The sequence below is a fragment of the Ptiloglossa arizonensis genome, chromosome 7, assembly GCF_051014685.1.
Source record: "Ptiloglossa arizonensis isolate GNS036 chromosome 7, iyPtiAriz1_principal, whole genome shotgun sequence".
NCBI classification, from domain to species: Eukaryota; Metazoa; Arthropoda; class Insecta; order Hymenoptera; family Colletidae; genus Ptiloglossa; species Ptiloglossa arizonensis.
Window position 1 is genome coordinate 14,016,572 of NC_135054.1, and position 19,717 is coordinate 14,036,288.

Consider the following 19,717-nt stretch of genomic DNA (forward strand, 5'->3'; position numbering starts at 1 on the left):
AATTCTTCGTATTCTTTCTGAGATATAAGATGGTAATTGTCGATTAAATATTTAAATCAATGTTGGTTTTTAAGTACTACATTAAGTCATTGATCTCTTTTATTCAGGAAAAATTTCAAAATAAAAATTTATTAATTTAACAAAAAATCACAACATCGTTAATATTTAAAGAAAATTAGTTAAATTATACAATAGAGTAGTCGTCTTTTTATAAGCAACGGCAGGAACGTTGTAAATGGTTTTCCTTGGACCCAAATATAGATATTGGTTTTATAACGATGGAATATATAGCGTGCATGTAACGTTTTTGTTGATAATTCATGTCACATTTGACACAACCCTTTATGCGACATAATTTCTACGCTTGAAATCTGAATTTTGTATATATACAATATAAGTTATGCGTTTTATTACTTAAAAATATTGTATGCGTATATTTGTTACTTGAAATTGTACAGAACAAATCAGACTTCATGACTATCATAACTGGCAGCTTTAAACTCATCTAATTATTACTGAACGTTTAACATTAAATGTTAATTACATGTAAACTGACAGAGAGCAATTGATATATTAAATTTGCTAAATAACAAGTTGAAATGCTCAAGAGATAATTATTGCCGCTTGCATTTTGTATCACCATATGTTTACATTTACAAAACTTCATCTTGATCATTTTGATCAAAGACTTTCTCTTGGATACAATCTTCCATTTAATGTCATTGTGTGACATGACTTGTTTTATGAATCTTTTTGTTTAAACATGATGAATTACATTTGTTGTGATACTTTTTGTTTAAACAAACGTTTTGATTTGATATGATAAATTTAAAAGTAGGAGTTTGCGTGTCAGTGCACATAACAGTCTATGATGATTAACATTGTTGTATATAAATAATTTGGTAACGCGAAAGTCCTACTTTGTAAAAGACGAACTAAATAGTTACGACGTACGAGAAACATATTAACATTGAGTTTTTGTATATACTCAGAAATGTTTAGGTAAGACATTGTAGTCCAGTGCCCACTATGATAAACAAATCTTATTTACAAATTGTAATTTTCCATCGAATGTACATGACGTGACGTTACTGTGTCGCATATGCTGTACACGAAAACCGCAGAATAATAACAAATAAAGTTTTAGTCAGGAATGTTCGATCTCTAAATTAGTTTATAAGTATACATAATAGTGTTTGTCGTCGTTTAAGTAGTGCTTATTCTTCTGCACAAATACCTACTTCAAATAATCAACTTTTAATTAGTTACATTACTCCACTCATGTTTAGCTATAATTTACTTTATATTCATTTGCATCAATGGTCAGTGTAGTAGTTACAATTATAGTAGTGTTTTTAAAAGTTTGCGCAAATCCGTTGGGAAAGTGATTACAAAAATGAGTTATTACCATTGTATACGAGTGATAAAAAATAAGAAACTTTAAAAAATGTTTAATAGATAAATAAAAATAACGTATATTTGATTTTTTAAATACATAATCAATTAACAAACAACTCAATACTAAAATTATAGTTTTAAAAGAAAGTGTATGATAATTCCTTCTAAAAATAATTAATTTTAATTTATGCCTGATAGTACCTGTAAATTTTAAGTTTTTATGTCAAAGTAAAAGTTTTGGAAAAATATTAAATATTCAAAAGAAAGTGCAGAATAGAATGAAAATTTTTTTTGTTTATTTCTCATCAAACGCTATGAGTAACTTGTACTAGAATTATATTAATATCTCTTTTCTGTGGAATTTTGTTTAAGTAAAACAAAAATATCAATTGTAATTAAACATATACATTTTTATATAATAAGAAGCATACCTTCAGACAGAATAGAAATTTACTTGAATAAATGTAGTATACTTTGAATCCAGTTATACTTTCTGATTTATAGTAAATATGTTTCTTTAAATGTTTATTCAGTAGTAATGGTGCGCCATTATTTTATATGCGAAGTATACTTTAACTAAATAACGATATAATGCAAGACAATGAAGGAAGACAGGAAGGTATGATCGTACATTATCCATTATCGATACCACATCTCGCGAAATGATATTAATTTCATAACTTTGCTCTATAACTAATCTTAACAATGTGCAATACTCATTCCTTACAACCTGTTCACATTGAATTGTGCACCAAATAAAGTATTTACGAATCTTCGATTTCATAAGATTGACTAGAAAGTATGTAACTACTACTTGTTCGATTTTAAAGTAACGCTGTAGCGAGGTAATGTTTGACGTCTGTGAATCATTTGATTAATAAACGATATTAAATATATATAATTTAATTTGATTCCTTGTAATGTACAAAGTCTTTGTTTTCAACTTTATATATTCAAATAAGTTTTACATTTTTTGCGGAATAAGACTTAAGAGATGTAATAATTTTAATTGAATTTACATCTTGTGTAAAGATACTGTCAGTCTCTCATATTAAAGATATTGGCAGTTTCTTTATGCCCTGAATAAAATTACATGCAGAAATAGCTTTTGCCTCACATCTATACGGATTCATCAATTGCCACTATATTTACCAGAATACATCAGTTTTCTCTATTTTATTCACAATGCTAGGCCATGTTCCATCTAAATTGTATCTATAGAGTTTCTAACAAATGAAAATATAATTATATTAACATTAATGTGAGATTAAAAGTTGTAAAGTAAAAGCAAAACCAATAACAGTAATTAATGTTTAATTTTGAAACTTGTCACTTTACATAGTAATAAACAAACGTCGTAGATCATATTATAATACACAAGTTCTCATAGTAGTTAAAAAATCAGACTTTCTAGGCCTGTAGCCTATGAAACGGAGTACATTATACATTGTATTTCTGTTGGACTTCAATCTAATCACAGTTTATTCTGATGAATGAGTTAACGTAAGTTTATCAGCCACGATTTTGTGACAGGATTATTAAAAAAGAACGGAGTTCTAATATACCTTTTCCATACATTCCAATCACAATTTTATCCCAGTATGTCACCCTTACCCTGGACCATTAGAACTACTTTTACACGAAATCATTATATACCTTAATTTAATTACATTGCCAGTGTAAGTTTCACTGTCTCAACTCTTCTTATGCGTTTAAAGAGTTTTGTTTTGTTCTTTTCACTTTACAAAATAAACGGTTCCAATATTTTTATTAGTTATTGTTAATTATTATTTTTGACAAGACAAGTGATCATTAAGATCCAAGGTATTGGTGTGTCTGTTTCTTACTTTGTATCGTACAGGTATATGGTATATACCAACAGTTTAACGTTTCTTACATTAAGTTCCATACATTTAGTAAAGACAATGTATAGAGAGGAATCAACTTTCAAATTTTTTACATGTAATTCGTAGCGGTAATTAAAACAAATTCAAAGCATACACATAATTAGCTATACATAATTTATGGGATAACGCATAAAGTAAGACAAATCACTTTAACATTGTTTACGTTTTCTAAAATTCTATATGCGAGAAAGATTAATGCTTATCCAATTTTTTTAAATACATATGTATTTTTCGTATTTATAGGAATCTTTTTATCGGTAAATTCTCGTGAATTGGCATTATATATGAACTAAAAAATTAATCGATAAATTACTGTACCGTTTGATTATAAAGTATTTCTACATTCGACTACTGCCATTGTATTAAGAATACATATAGAATTAAAAGATGCAACCTTATTTGGGCAAAAATACTGTGCACACGACTTGTAATTTTTAAAACAATTTAATTTTTTTTATACGAGTGCAAAGGACAAACTTTATTATTAATTATGGTAATTGAAAATTGACATTGATGTATTATTGCCATATTTACTGGAATAGTAAAAAGTATATAATTTGAAAAGGAAAATGATGCAAATTTTAAAACATAAATATAAACTTAAAATACGGAAATTAATTATAATGTTTACCCAATTAAGTGAATAATAAATGTCTTTTTATGATTATGCCTTGCTGATCAAATTTTCATTTCACCTATTATGTTCATACAATATATATTTAAAAATTATAGTCTTGAAATGTATTTAAACTGTCGTACATGAACGTGACTTTTTTACAAATACAATGCTATATTCAGGAAAAAATAAAAAACAATGAAATGATGTGAGAACAATCTATGTTAAATACAAATCAATTATATTAAGAAATATTTAAGATTAACATTTCAGACGAGTGAATTTACCAATGAAAAGATATTTATGTGTGTATATTAAATATATCATACTTGTTTTTCGATGTAATCAACTGTGTTACATCAAATTTCAAAGGTATCATTGAGATACAATTAATGTAAGTTGTGCTACAAGACTCAGACTAAAGCAAAGTGTTTACAGCACCACGATTTAAATTCAAATAATATCTTAATGCATTTACAGCTGATAAATTTTTCTGTATATCCAACATAGCAGCTAATTGTTTCAGATATAAAAAATTAAAAGGCAGTATCATAAATGTAAAGTATAATTATACATGTTGGTAATTGTTTTATAGTTCAGGAGATTGGTTTCTTTAAATATCCATTATTTCAATTTCTGTACGCATATTAGTAACAAATATATCATATGCGTTTTTTGCTATAATGTATAGGTACACGTAATTGTATAACATCTAAAGCCAAGCTCCTGTAATATACACAACATTTTGAGGCACTTAAATGTGTGCTCAAAGACCATACACTTCTGACAACTCTTATATTACTTGCCAAAGCATAATTCTAAATTGTATGTTATCTCATGTAACAGTAATATTAAAAAGAAAAGTCAGTGCCGTAAATAGGTGCCTAAACATTGTAACAATGTATCCTTTTTTTCTTTTAAGATAAACACAAAACTAAAATCTATAATAGTATGATTTCCAGAATATCAATAACAATATGTAGTTTATTACTATTTCTGATTCACTTGGAATAAAAATTTTAAAGCTTCTAGTAGAGACTAGAATGTACTTGAGGCAACATGGAATGTTATATTTTCAGAATATACTAATGTTCTAATATAAATTTCCTGTTACATTGTTTTCTGTATGCATATTGTGTCTTAATAACTATCGATAATTTAATGAACAAATATATTGAATTTATATGTTTTTCTTAGAATATAATGATTATAGTATGATTGCAATACAATTAATATTTTTTAAATACATATTTTTTTAATGTTCTTCATAAATTTGATAGAGAATGTATTTATTAATAATAAACTTTACCATTAAAAATATTAATCATTACATATGCACAAAATTTAATACAGAAAATATAACAAACCAACACCTATACACTTTTGGTTGGTGTCAAAAGTAATATACCAGTAAACTTAGAAGTTTTGAGATCCTATTATACAAGTATTTCTATCTTGTATAATTAGAGTTGTCATAAAACAGTTGTAAAATAAAATGTTCTAAGAACCTGTGTTATTAATAAAGGATGATAAGATAATACGTTAATGACATTCTTAAGGTAAATTTAACGTCTACAATATGCTTTTACAAATCTTATAGATTTTCACATTGTTAATATACAATAAAAATCAATACACGTAATTACGAGGAAAAATAGCGAGACCACCAGTAATTTATACCTCGCTCATATCGCTCTTACTTTTCTTCCATTCAATTGTTCATGTTTTTCACAAAAACTAAAACAACTTAAATAAGGTAATATCTCCTTTGTACAATAATTAATTGGTATTTTTATATTACTCATTATAATTGTCATCAATATTCTGGAAAGTATACAAAATTTGCCTATAAATAGTTGAAATAAAACATAGAAAATTATTAGAAAACAGAAATTGTTTTTTTTTTTTTTTTCAAATTAAGTATTCTTATCATTTATCTGCTTTGGAAATTACATTCTTTTTTTTTTAATTTTTTTTTTTAATTAGAATTCTGTTTGAGAATAAGTTTCGTTGCACTCTGAACATTTATTAAGCTGTACGCACATAGCAAGGTTTGGCACAAAGATAAACATTTCCCAGTTACGGCCCTGTGCTATGAAAGGGGAGAGGAGAAAGGAATTAAAAGATTAATACCTTAGTTTAACATTTTTACAAGCTAACAAATATGTACCTCCAAAATCACAGAACCAAAGCAATAACAATACTCTTCTACATAATGTATTATCCTGCCAGCAAACGTATTTTTAAAATATGTGGCGAATTAGAGTTTCTTCAAATAATTTTTTATGATTCATAGTTAATCAATACCACATTCATTGTAGGCGAAGTCACTGTACAATGTAAAAAGTTTTCTTCATACCCACTATATCCAGTGTAGGATAAAAGCAGTGGTACGTAATCCATACAATCCAGATGAAGAATAACAGCTAAATATTGAAATTCATTGCGGTAGTATCTGTAAAGGCGCTCATTTCACTACATTTTTAACTGCATTAATTAGTTAAATAATTTTTTTTTATAGAAACAATATAAGTAACTATTAAAAACAGTTACTCACATATTGATTTACACATTTCCATCCCTTTCATCCGTCTTATGTTTTGTACAAGGTAGTTCACGACAGTGTTGTGCTACTTGGGCATAGCTCGGCCTCGTAAGATCCTAGTATGAGAAACATTTAATTAAACTCCCATTATTGGTCAGAAAGAAATTTTATGGAATATTAAATATTATTTATTAAAATCCCGTTCTTATCTAAACGGGATATTAAACACCATGCCATTCTTAAAGAGTACATATGAGCCCAGAAAATGAAAGCAATGTAAGTGAAAAAAGCTGAAAAACCAAATTACATTTACATTTTTATTACTTATATTAAATACCATACACTGCAAGCATTATTCGCAAAATGAAATAGAAATTGATTTTTGCCACTATCATTATCAAAAACTCATACAATACTAGAGAACATATATATTATAATATTAATGAAAATTAGGACTATGCAATACTTTTCTAATTCATTTTATCAAAAGATTTTCGTACATAATGATTTCATTTTTATCACTGTTTTGTTTATTTTTTACATTATGATGGATGTATGACAAAAATATAATTAAACACAAATAATAGTTAAAAATAAGCAATTACTGAATTAAAAAAAAATAAAATTTCAACTTTGTTATAACAATATGTACATTTTATAAACATATACTATTATAAAAAAAATCTACAAACTATTATTTAAAACAAAAATGGTATACTTACTAGAGGGAAGGTAGAAGTCACTCCCGCTTGTGACTGAGAATTTTGTGAGGCAGTAGGGACATTACATTCGCACCTAATCACTTGTTCAGAATCTTCCACTGCATGTGCATTTGAAACAGCCTCATCCACTCCGTTCACCATGTTCGTATTGTCAGTCTTTACAGATCTGTCAGCGGTGCATTTCAATAATAAAGGACTAAACCTGAACGTGCATAAGTATAATAGACATATATTCAATACATCTTAAGTAATTACAACTGTGCACCTTAAAATATCATGCACAAATATAAGACAGTCACTATTGTGTACATTTCCATTCAAAAACACTACATAAGGGAATGGGTCTTGCAAGATTGCAACACTTATTTAACAAACCAGTATACACATCATTTATTTACTTCCACTGACAATGAATCTATAGTCATCCATTATTAATGAACCATGCTTTTTATTATACTCATGTGCCAAAAATTACAGCTTAATTTTATATTAAAAATTAAGAATTTAATTGAAATGCCTTTAAGAGTAACTTGAAAATGAACAATTAATAATTGTAATATAATATGATATAACATAACATAATATTATAATAATAAGTAATAATAATAATAGTAGTAGCAATAGTAATTATGATAGTGACAATGATGATACTTATAGTGATGACAGTAATATTAATGCAGATGATTTTATGACTACAATGATGGCAAAGACTACAAGAATGATAATGATGATGATAGTAATAATAAATAAAGAAATAGTATCCATATCAGTAACAGTGTAGCAATAGTAGGAGAAGCACAGTAGTAGCAGCAGTAGCAACAGAATTTGTAATAACAACAATAGTAATGTTAGTAGCGGCAACAGTAGTAGCAGTAATGGCAATAATAGTAATGATGATGATAATAGTAGTGATAGCATTTTTAATAGTATGATTAGTAATAGTAGCAGGAATAGAAGTAGTGATAGTAGGAATAGTCACATTATTAATAGCAGTAATAATAACAACAGTATCAGCAGTAATATTAATGACAGTATTATGGTAACAGTAGAAGTATAATATTAATAATGAATGATAATTATGATAATAAGTATGGTGCAGATGGTAAGAACAAGAATGTTAAGACCAATGATAATGGTACTAACAAACAGATTGGTCTTTATAAAATTGATATTAATGATAGTAATTATAGTTTTAACAATTATCATAGTGTAAGAAATAGTGATGATAATATTAATTATATTAGTAATATTAGTATCAATAATAGTAATAATAGTAATAATAGTAATAATAGTATTAATAACTATGATAATGACAAAGATGATAATGGTGATGGGTGATGGGTGATGGGTGATGGATGGATGGATGGATGGATGGATGATGATGATGATGATGATGATGATGATGCTGATGATGATGATGATAATGGTGACGATGATGACAGTGACAAAATAATAATAAAATAATAATAATAAAATCATATATTAAAGAACCCTGAATAATAGATTAGTCCATATATATTGTTCATTTGCCGCAGTAATACAGGCAAGAAATATTATAAATTGTGCTACCACAGAGTACTGCATACATTCTTGCATACATACGCATTGCAACACTTTGTGATATTTAAGATTAATCACCATAAAAGAATGGTAAAGCTTCTGACTATCTAGTATCAAATGAATACCTCGATTTTGAGCATTTTACGCTTTAAAGTTAAAATTTGCTCTTTCACCGAGTGGAGCACCAGCTCTTATTTGAAAAAGTTGTTCTTTTATGAAAGAACTGTATTAGCGAGGCATTCCAAACAACGTTAGATAACTTGTCACTCGATAGGAAAGAAGATATATCAATGAATAGATATAAATGGCAAATTGGAACAACTGAGCACGCCTACAAAATTAACCACCATGGATAATAAAATAATGGTAGATTTAGGAAAGTTACACTTACTTCTTACTGCACTATATATGAGTATAATGTGTTTAAGAAAGGGAAAGTTTAACAATCATAGGATCTTCCTAGAATGTAATTTATACTAAAAAAAAATTCTATTTAACGTTGATGAGAATAAAATAAGAAAATTTTAACATATTTTTGGTATTTTCTTTGTTATACTTCTCAATATAACAGTATGTTAAATAATTACTGAACACAACGATCTTAGAAAAACAAAATATACATTTCAATGTTCATTATTCTTCATGACTTTGTTAGAGCAATTAATTTATCACTGTTATTTGTCCCAATTATGAATTAGTAAATAAGTATAAATTTTAATGACATTGTTGTAATATCATACTAAAACAATTTAATATTTACTGAAACTAATACACTACCATTAGTATCTTTCCCTTTCTTTCTTACAGATGATATGAAAATATAGGTGGACTATATAACTTTCACTAATACACATCCACCATACAGAGCATAGCAGCATATAATGCAGCCAACACTATCAAACATAGCTTAGCATTCTTTTTCAGGCTCTATACGACTTCCTGTACATATGTCATTTTGATCTTTGTGTATGTGTGCGCGTGTTTATAACCATGTAATATGTTCTGTGTGTATATCTATACATATATACATAGTATATGCAATATGTCATTAAAAGCAATTAAAGAGTTTTTAACAATAATTTATAATAAGCAATACTTCATAAATGTAATTAAACAACTATTATCTTTTACAATAAGAATAGAATATATGATCTATTACATAATGCATGTACACAGAACATATATGTATATATACAGGTACATGTACATACATGTGCGTGTAAATACGGTGTGACTGTGTGTGTGTGTGTGTGTGTGTGTGTGTGTGACGCGCGCGCGGACGCACGCGTATAAGAAGAAAGCACACTCACTTATCAGGAGATGACGGGGGAGTGAGAGTGATGGTGCTGAGAGCGATGTCTGTGGAGTCATTGTTGCTAGCAGAAGCATTAGAGCTGGTATTTGTAGATGTAACGGGAGTAGTCGATGCACTGCCAGAACCAGTTGGAGCCTCTAGCGAACCAGTATGACCACCAGCACTTGACCCTGGGCTCGCAGACCTACTGCTATTACTTGTCGGTTGTTGATGATATTGTTGCGAAGTTCCTGCAGGTTCTTTCTCTTTAACGCTTTTTAATTTTGCAGTACCTTTAACTACATCTGAAAGCCTATTCTGCGATTGCGTACAATCAGTACCAATAGTTTCTACCGAAGCATTATAGGATTTTGCAAGATCAGCATCTAGACCAGGAAGAGGAGGAAAAGCAGAAGCTTCCAAATCGAATTGTGCCCCTCGGTTACATTGTGTGTTATTATTACTGGCCGGGGTAGATTCTCTGACCGATGGTAAGGGGCTACTGTTAGCCTTGGATAATGATTCTTGGTCTTTGGTCCTACGATGCGTACGATGACGTGGAAATTGAACTCCAGAATCCAGAGTTTGAGCATCATTTTCCTGTGATCCCTTGGAGTGGCTGCTATTATACTGAGCCTCTCCGGTCACTATAGTTGTATGCGAGGAATGGAACTTTGTGCCGGTCTGGAAGGAAGAAGAAGTTGGCTTCACTGTAGGCAAGCTCGAAGTAAAGGTTGGAACAGATGCTCCTAAGGATAATGGTGCTCCACTTATAGGAGGATGTGAAGTACGTCCCATTGGCACCATGTTCCCTCCACCATCCATCAAGGCTGGTCTTTCAGGCCCATTTCTTTGTTTGTTCCTAAATCACACATACATGTGCACACATGAATAATATATATTTTAACCAAATAATCCAATTTATTGTTTGTGGTATTCAAAAATGAAATCTTTTCTATAATTTCTATAATAAAAACAAAATACACATTTATACATTATTGAAGATAATTATTAATATTACTTATATACCTGTGTCGGGGATTGTATCTTGGATTGTGTGGCTTAAATGTACTATGCGGTGTAATACCATTCATTGTAAAAACACCAGACATATCGAAATAAGCAGGACTTGCCGGTCCCCATGACATAATTCCAGCATGATAAAATGGTTGATGCTACAAAAAGTATATAAGATTTTCTTTATTGTACATAACAAAACATTAACATCTTGAAAAATATATTGCTACAAACGACTTCAACAGTCAATTCGTTTTTTTACGAATTTAAAAAAACATTCTTTGATTAGACAAATTTTATTATGTGTATATGTAAATCTATTAATTTTAATTCCTTGCAAGTCCAATAAAACGTTAAAAAACGTGCATAAAATACTGATTTTGTTTTCTTTATAAATTACTTCTGCAGTTCATATTCGGTTAAAAAAGGGAATAAATAGGAACAAATTTATCGTAATTTACAATCATCAGGAGATTTCTTACTCGTACAAATTTACTCTTTAAATCAAAAGTATGGAAACAAAAAATGAAATTTATGTATTACTTCTCAAAGTTTTTATAAAAGAAAATATAAAATTTATTAATCACATAAACTATAGATATTTATTTTTTACTAAACGCACTAAATACAATTGAATGTTAATTTTTAAAAGAATAAACAAATTATACTTTACTTTAGTCATGTAAACATTATTATGTATAAACTACTATATTTGATTAATGTCAAATAAGATTTCAATTAGATTAACCCATAAATGTATCAAGATAATCTGGCAAAGTGTTTATAGTTATAACTGCATATATGTTTTTATCTCACAAGAGTAGTACATAATTAGGACAAACATCTTTTAAACCATTGTGTAATTTAGAATGCTTACATTTTGACTAATGTAGAGGTTAAAAATAACTCATATTTAGAAAAATATTTGAAGTAATTTTTTATAATAATATCTAATTAGATACACTTTATGTTCCGCACTTTATTTATAGATCTCTGCAATTTGACCCCAATCTTATTCAAACAATACTTGTCAGTATTGCAGCTTACCCTTGTCAGTTTAAACATTTTTAATGTTTAAGTGTCAAGCAACATAATCACGCTTTTCCGTTTAGTATCTGAAAGCAGTGAGCACTACAATAGGTCTGCTGTTAATGCATTATATTTTAAATAAATAGGTGATGGTTCTTATTTTAAATAAATTAAACTATACAATAAGAGCTACTCCCAGATACTAAGCAAAGAGTGTAATAGTAAGACAAGACATAATGAAACATGATGTTGAATTGATATTTTTTAAAAAAATTTGCACAAATTCTTACGATCGCCTAAATGTTTCAATTAATTATATTGTAACTCATTGCTATAATAATTTAATAAAAGTAATATTAATATCTACAAGAAAAAATGTTTAAATGCTCAATGTACCTATAGTGATAGAAATACAATGAACATATAAAAGAATTATTTCTCACGAAATTTATCTCAAACTAGTGAGCTTGATTGTATTATATAATAATTATATTTTTTGATAATAAAAATATAAAGTATAACTTTGTTTACTTACATATAAATGAACTTGATTGGCATATGGCGGCATAGAGGTTTGTGGCATTGTAGTACCATTTGGGTAGAGGAAGCGTTGCTGACCAGCTGTATAACTATTTGGATCATAAACTGGTGGTGGTGGTGGAGTTCTATAACCATTTTTAATACCACCCACTCCAGCAACTGCTGGTATTGGTAGCCTATTCATTGGTTTAGCTTTGATTCTTGCCATTATTGGCTTTCCCTAAATAGTAAATAATATATTAACATTAAATATTATAGAAATAAAAAACTTAGAATACAACTTACATACTATGTTTATACTATATTTTGCTTATATTTATAAGACAATTATTCTAATCTAATTAACAATTAATATAAACAAATAGTAATTGTAAACATTAATTTAACAAGTGTATTTAAGTGAAAAAGTTTTGCAAATTCTTTCTCTGCACTGTAACACATTTTTAATTCATTCGTACTGAAACTAAATTGAAAACTTCTACACCCTTTCCACATCTGTATAAAAGTATACATTTTCTTAAAATTTATTTTACATGATTAAATTTATAAAAACATATATATCAAATATTTCATATTAAAGAAATTATGCACAACTATAAATGTAGATGACACAATTTTTTAAACATATTTTACTCATGATGTAAATTACTAAAGTGAAAATTGCCATAGAAAATAAAGCAATGCTATTTATTGATAATTTCATATTACCTGAAACTCCCGAACTTCTTCACGTAAAAACCTATAGGCCTTCTGAGCATCTTCATCAGATTCGAATGTTACATACCAAGAACTATTATGGGCAAATTCACATGAAATAAACCTTGGACATCCTTCTCCAGAGAATAAGTTCTGTAATCAGAAATAAAATTCTGGTAATGCTTAATATAATACAATAATAATAATTGCGAAATATAAAAAAAGGTAGATCATTATAAATGGTATAACAATAACTCACTACTTTTAATACTAAAATAGATTGGTGCTTTTTATTACCTTCACATCTTCTAATGGAGTACTATCTGGTATTTCACGAAGAATTACAATACATCGCTTATGGTTAGGTCTTACTTTTTGCCCCTCTTCATCAACTTGTACATTGGGAGATTCCCTCAAAACCTCTGTTATAAGTTTTATATCCTTTGTTAATTTCTTCACTTGATTAAAATTCGCTACTGTCCATATTGGTACATATTGATCATTATCCATTTGTGATAATAAATATGTATCATTAGCTAAATTTTCTCTAAAAAAAAAAAAACAAAAATACTGTTTGTAATAGTCAAAATATGTAATAGTTCAAATAAGCAATTATTATAGTAAATGACTTATATTAGGAATTAAAAATATATTTTAGTATTATTTTCAACATATTAATTAAATAATGCAAATTTAATAAATAATCTAAGTATTTTCATTAACCGAGTGAAAAAAGTAAGGTACATAAAATACTTCAAAATGATTTAACATTTATATTAATTATAAAAAAATCTATCATAGATAATGAAACTATTTTAAAATAGTATTATTATTATTATATTAAAAGGAAAATATAAGTTAAAACAATAAAACAAGATAAAATAAACTGCAGCAGTTCTTGCAATAAATTGTAATAAAACTAAAAATGCAATAGCTAAATCTTATTTGTTATAAGATAACTTTGAAATAACATATTAGTAAATAACGTTCTAATAATATACTATTAATATTATAGCATAAATTATTGATGCTAGATTAAGATTACCTGGAGAAATAATATTCAAGTTGCGAAGAGAGCATCTGTTTCAGTTGTTCCAAGGGTATACCAGGTGAAGATAAATCAGCCATCGGGGCAGGTGGATTTGGCACATCACCTAAAGCAGCAACATCCACTGGACCATAACCTGCAGCACCTCCTATACCTATAGCATGCTGCGGTGAAGGCTCTAGGTTACCAACACCTGCCTCCAATATCAATTCATTTCCACTTGGAGCACCATTCATGACGTTATATTCCAAATTGGATGCAGTACTTCCAATTGCACCCCCAACTGAACCCAAAGGTTCAGGGGTGGCTGGATAAACCGCCCCTGGTGGGAGCTTCCCAATGTCCCCATTCATGTACACGTACCCTATGAAAAATACAAAATATATTCAATAATAAGATTATTTATACTGTCACTATACCTTATAAAGACATCTAATGTCATTATATATTATACTTACATGTTATAACATGTAATATATAAGTTTATTGATGTTAATACATGAATGGTTACTGACATTGATACATTTAACTTTAAACAATATTTAATGTAATGCACCATAAATAAAAATTCATCCCCAATTATATGTATAGCCTTATGCTAACAGTTAAGCAACATTAATCTTCGTTAAATAAATATCTACAGAATATTCATACTAAAAGTACAAAAATATTTCTTTATAGTTCCTAATGTAACCAATTATATGTCTAGCCTTATGCTAACAATTAAGCAACATTAATCTTCATTAAGTAAATGTCTACAGAATAATCATACTAAAAGTACAAAAATATTTTTTTATACTTCCTAATGTAATCAATTATATGTCTAGCCTTATGCTAACAGTTAAGCAACATTAATCTTCATTAAGTAAATGTCTACAGAATAATCATACTAAAAATACAAAAATATTTCTTTATAGTTCCTAATGTAATCTTTACTCTCTAATTGATCATAGATGTTTAATGAATAATCAAATAAATCAATAATTTTGAAAATTTACCTCTTGCCCTTTCTCATTTATAAATTAACTGGAGAATTTACTTACATCATTAAATATATATGCATTATGAATAAGGTATGACATTTCTTAAATGTATGATTTTCAAGTGCAAATTAAACATTTTTCATGAACTATTCCATCATGAAGTATAAAAGATTAAAAATTTAAATCTTAAAACATGAACATTTATTGTATAAGTATTTTTTGGAATTATGATTAACAGTATGTAATACAACATACCAGTCTGATGTAATACAGTGTAGTACCTATATAACTAGTATACCACATACATTAGCGCTTATGTACATGTACGTAATTGACATGTGAGTGTGTCGCACGTACGGTGCGCGCGCGCGCACGTTCATGTTCAATAGCACATAGCGTATGCACAATGTGTTAAGTTGCGTACGTGTGTGCGCGCGCGCGGGCAAGCGGGCGTGTGTATGCGTGCTCAAATGCATATATGTACGCGTATTCAAATTATACAAATTTACTTACATTATATTTTTATAAACTATAAAGGAATAATAAATATAAAAATAGAAAGGATCCAAATTTTGAACGCCTCGTAGAATGGTAATTTTTCAATAATTACTTTTCAAATTTAAACGTAGAACACGTAATTCGGGAGAAAAGCTTCAAAATCGTAATAAAAAATGAAATGTTCCATTGACTCTGATTAAAGTCAAAACTGAATGTTGATCGTACAAACCGTGCCACATGCTAAGATTTGCTCTCGTTCAGAATCAATGTGCAATCGTCAAGCATTCACACTTAAACGTCACATTGTATCCTTCTGATATAGTTCTTTGGGAAAGGTTACGGCATGAAAAGTAAAAATTTTGAAAAGGCAAGATATGCAATATGTTGGATGCGATTAGCCAAATATAGAGCGAGACGTTGGCCGGGCCAACACGTTCACGCACGCAGATATGGTGACAACCACTTGGACAGTACACTTATGCGTATCGTATATCGTTACCGAAATCACCATTCATCCCGAAACAATCCCGGATTCCATGTGCCTTTATCAATAGGTGTTCTCGGCAGCTTCGTTTACTGGCTCGTTCTTCGGGTGTAAGTACCGTGAGCGCACACGGTTGTGCGCAAAAAACGCAACCTTATTCCTCGTTCTCAAGCTATGAATAGTTAGCCATAAGCATCTGCCCTCAATCCTCTACATCATTTGGATCAATGTGATTCGCGCCGTTTTAGAATTTTATAAAATTCTTACCGAGAAGATGAATCAACTCAACACAATTTCTCAAGGAAACTACAAAATGGCCGACACAGAAAGGCACATGCCGTAGCTCAGTGCATTGTGGGTCGTAAGTATGTAGCCCGACAGTAGTGAAATCTAGCGGTTAGATTGCCATGATTCGTGTCCGCTAAATTTAAACACCTCGATCCGTCTGAAAATTGTCATTCATTTAATCAATTTAACATAAAGAAAAGATATATATACTATATTACACCTGCATCTTGTTAAACAATACTAATAACCTTTTTGTATTGTTAATTACGAAGCAAATATGAAAATATTAAACTGAATCTTATTGTGTGATGTTCATGTACGTATAGAAGAAAAAAAGATATATACTATGTGTATGCAGATGTACACACAGGTACGTACAAGCAATCAAAATCTGCACAGTTGTATTGTTCAACAATTATTAAAATCACTTTATATATCATAATGAAGGTAGCTGGTTTAAAACAATTAATAAATATGGAGCTTGTAAAAAATTATAATGCTCTAAAATTTTTTAACCAAAATGCATATTTTATAAGAATATTATTAAAATATACGTCATTCTTTAATCCATAAAGATAACATCAGTCAAAAATAATAAGCTACAATACATTTCGAAATCTATTAATATGAATGTACTCTCCCAAAGTTTTAATTATTGATAGTCTAAACTTCCATACATATTCCAAATGTAATTATTAATTCTAAGATAAATATTTTCTAACACTAATAATTTCTTCTATAATGAAAAACTTACAAATAATTCTCGTTTCACTATTAACATTCAATAAATGAAAGGTAGGAAATAAGATCAGAAGTCAGAAAACTGGTGAATTACCATTTATTTATTTAGAACAGCCACATTTTTATTGAAAACAATTGATCTAATGTTGTCAATACTGTTTTAAAAAGGAAAAAATTGGCAATTCTCCCTAAAAAAAAATTCATTACAATAAAAGATCATCCTTTCAATAAATAATACAATCAATGCGGAATCAAAGGCACAAAACTTGGAGATGACAATATAAAATCAGGTCTGTTACCTTAGTGTATAAAGAAAACAAAGCATTCAGCATTACACACAATAAGCCAATCTGCAGCCTAAAACAATTCTTTTTGATCTCTCTCTGAATACGTCTATAGCGCCGAGATACATACTACCTAATTCCAAAAAGAAGAGCCATCCGTTACTATTTGTATCTATCCCTTGTATATGTATTTTCTCAAATTACTAGTTAATTATCACTACTACTTTAAAAGTGATGAGTTTAGTGAATTATCTAACATAAGGCTGTAAAATATTGCTTCCTACAATCTTACAAATGTCTGATTAGAATATTGTGCCTATATCTTTACTGTTATATATTTTTTATTGAAATATATATGTGTATATAATAGGATATCTCACGAAATATCAACAAGTATTAGTGACTGATACAGATAATTTAAGATGATTAGGTGTTGATGAAGGTGGTGTGTTCTTAGATAGTGGCATGGGTGTTTGTTGGTTAAAAACCATGGACTTTGAGTTGGTCAGGTTTGGCCAGACCTGACTTTGTTAGCCACTGGCATATATTTTCTCGCTGGTCCCCCTGCAGCTGCAACACCTCCCCGTACTCCGGGTGCTCGATTACTGTCCCATTGCAAGCAAACTCCTACAAAGAGATATTTTATTTTCTACCTTTACCAATTTATTTTAGAAATTTCTTATTAACTCGTACTTAATATTTATTTAAATAAAAAATGTAATTAAATTAAATATTTAAATTTATCAATGATTTAGCTTAACCCTTTCACTATAATGGGCTTCAAACAAAATACACATCTGTATATCATATAATATTTGGTTGTTTGGATTATATTTAAACCATTTTAAAGTTTCTATGCAGCCTATGTTGTCAATATAAATACTTTATAAATGCAGTGGTATTGGTTGGATTAAAAAATTATGGTAATATATGTATGTATATATTTATATGCACACATTTTTTGTAGCAAAAGTTAAATCACTATGATTGTGTTATATTTTGTCAAAAAATTATTTTATAATTCCCATAATTCATCAATATTTATAATATTCTGATAATTACATTTTTTATCTTTTTTTATGTACTTTTAAACATCTATTTACAATATTTAAGACATTGAAGTAACAAATAATTAAATAAAACAACAAAATAAAACTAATTAAAATTAGTTTGCATTTAAAATTCTAGTTAATTAATAATGTTTTTAAATCTTAACAATTATACATAAACTATAATATTATTTGTCTATAGCTGTAATGTGTAAAATACATCAATATTTCATAATTTAAAAAGTGATCTTAATCAAATTTTTATTGATGATTTCATATACTGCGCACGTAAAAAGTTACTTTTGTAAAATTGTGTGCAATTATACTTATACACTGAACAGTTGTTTGCATTGGTTCTATTTTTAGCACAGTGTCTGACACTGACAAAAGATTTGCTCAACGAAATACAGATTTTATTACCTTTTTACATGCTCTCACTATTTTCTTCAAGTCATATTCAGATGAGAGTCCTTGCACCGTTGTTAAGGTCTTACGACCATTCCGTTGCTGGATCCTTATATGCACGAGACCGTCTTGGACATCATCATCTGAACCCTTGATTGCATCTGCAAAGGGGTCTAACCAAGGCAAACGATTCTATTAGATTAAAATTGATCCAATTTTGGGTTCAAATGATAAGTTTCTTCCAAAAATGCATCACTTTGTAGACGAAAACATGAAAATGACGCAGAACGATAATTGATTGCGTACTATGATGCAAGGAAAAGACGCCATCGCCATTTTGACAAAACTATCTTCTAGAATATGATCAACTACAAAATAGAAAATATAATTCTTACCGAATGTGTTGAGATTCTGGATGGACATACGACAAACAAAATATATCCCCGGGAGATATAGAATTGCAAAGTGCAAATGCAGCTGAGAAAAAGTACGGATGACGTACGATAACAGAAGCACCACGCAAGAATACTGCTAAACCCAAAAAACCTTGTACAGAGGTCAAACTCAACCGGAAGTAAAAGTTGCATTTGTCATGAACAGTGGGTGGGGTTGC

General features: G+C 28.8%; 2 protein-coding genes across 7 annotated transcripts; both read right to left on the reverse strand.

Annotated features, from left to right (window-relative positions):
* Positions 1 to 2,285: 2,285 nt before the first annotated feature.
* Larp4b (La-related protein 4B) lies at positions 2,286 to 16,691 on the reverse strand. 6 transcript variants are annotated; one of them, XR_012992677.1, is made up of 11 exons: positions 16,353 to 16,648; positions 14,370 to 14,736; positions 13,622 to 13,871; positions 13,337 to 13,477; positions 12,624 to 12,848; positions 11,072 to 11,217; positions 10,059 to 10,904; positions 7,189 to 7,390; positions 6,479 to 6,582; positions 6,092 to 6,376; positions 2,286 to 6,013 (listed from the first exon to the last, which is right to left on the reverse strand). XR_012992677.1 is itself a non-coding variant. In XM_076316051.1 (11 exons), the coding sequence occupies exons 2-10, from the start codon at positions 16,366 to 16,368 to the stop codon at positions 6,487 to 6,489; spliced, it is 2,289 nt and encodes a 762-aa protein (XP_076172166.1). In that variant the 5' UTR covers positions 16,369 to 16,509; positions 16,605 to 16,691; the 3' UTR covers positions 2,286 to 6,376; positions 6,479 to 6,486. The 6 variants fall into 6 exon arrangements, 5 of the variants coding, with proteins under 5 accessions (XP_076172166.1, XP_076172168.1, XP_076172167.1 ...); XM_076316051.1 differs by having other exon boundaries at positions 2,286 to 6,376; positions 16,353 to 16,509; positions 16,605 to 16,691; XM_076316053.1 differs by having other exon boundaries at positions 2,286 to 6,376; positions 16,605 to 16,670.
* Positions 16,692 to 17,447: 756 nt separating this feature from the next.
* Eif1 (eukaryotic translation initiation factor eIF1) lies at positions 17,448 to 19,661 on the reverse strand. The gene is made up of 3 exons (XM_076315666.1): positions 19,500 to 19,661; positions 19,120 to 19,277; positions 17,448 to 18,277 (listed from the first exon to the last, which is right to left on the reverse strand). Exons 1-3 carry the CDS (start codon positions 19,525 to 19,527, stop codon positions 18,131 to 18,133), a joined length of 333 nt encoding a protein of 110 aa, XP_076171781.1. The 5' UTR covers positions 19,528 to 19,661; the 3' UTR covers positions 17,448 to 18,130.
* Positions 19,662 to 19,717: the final 56 nt, after the last annotated feature.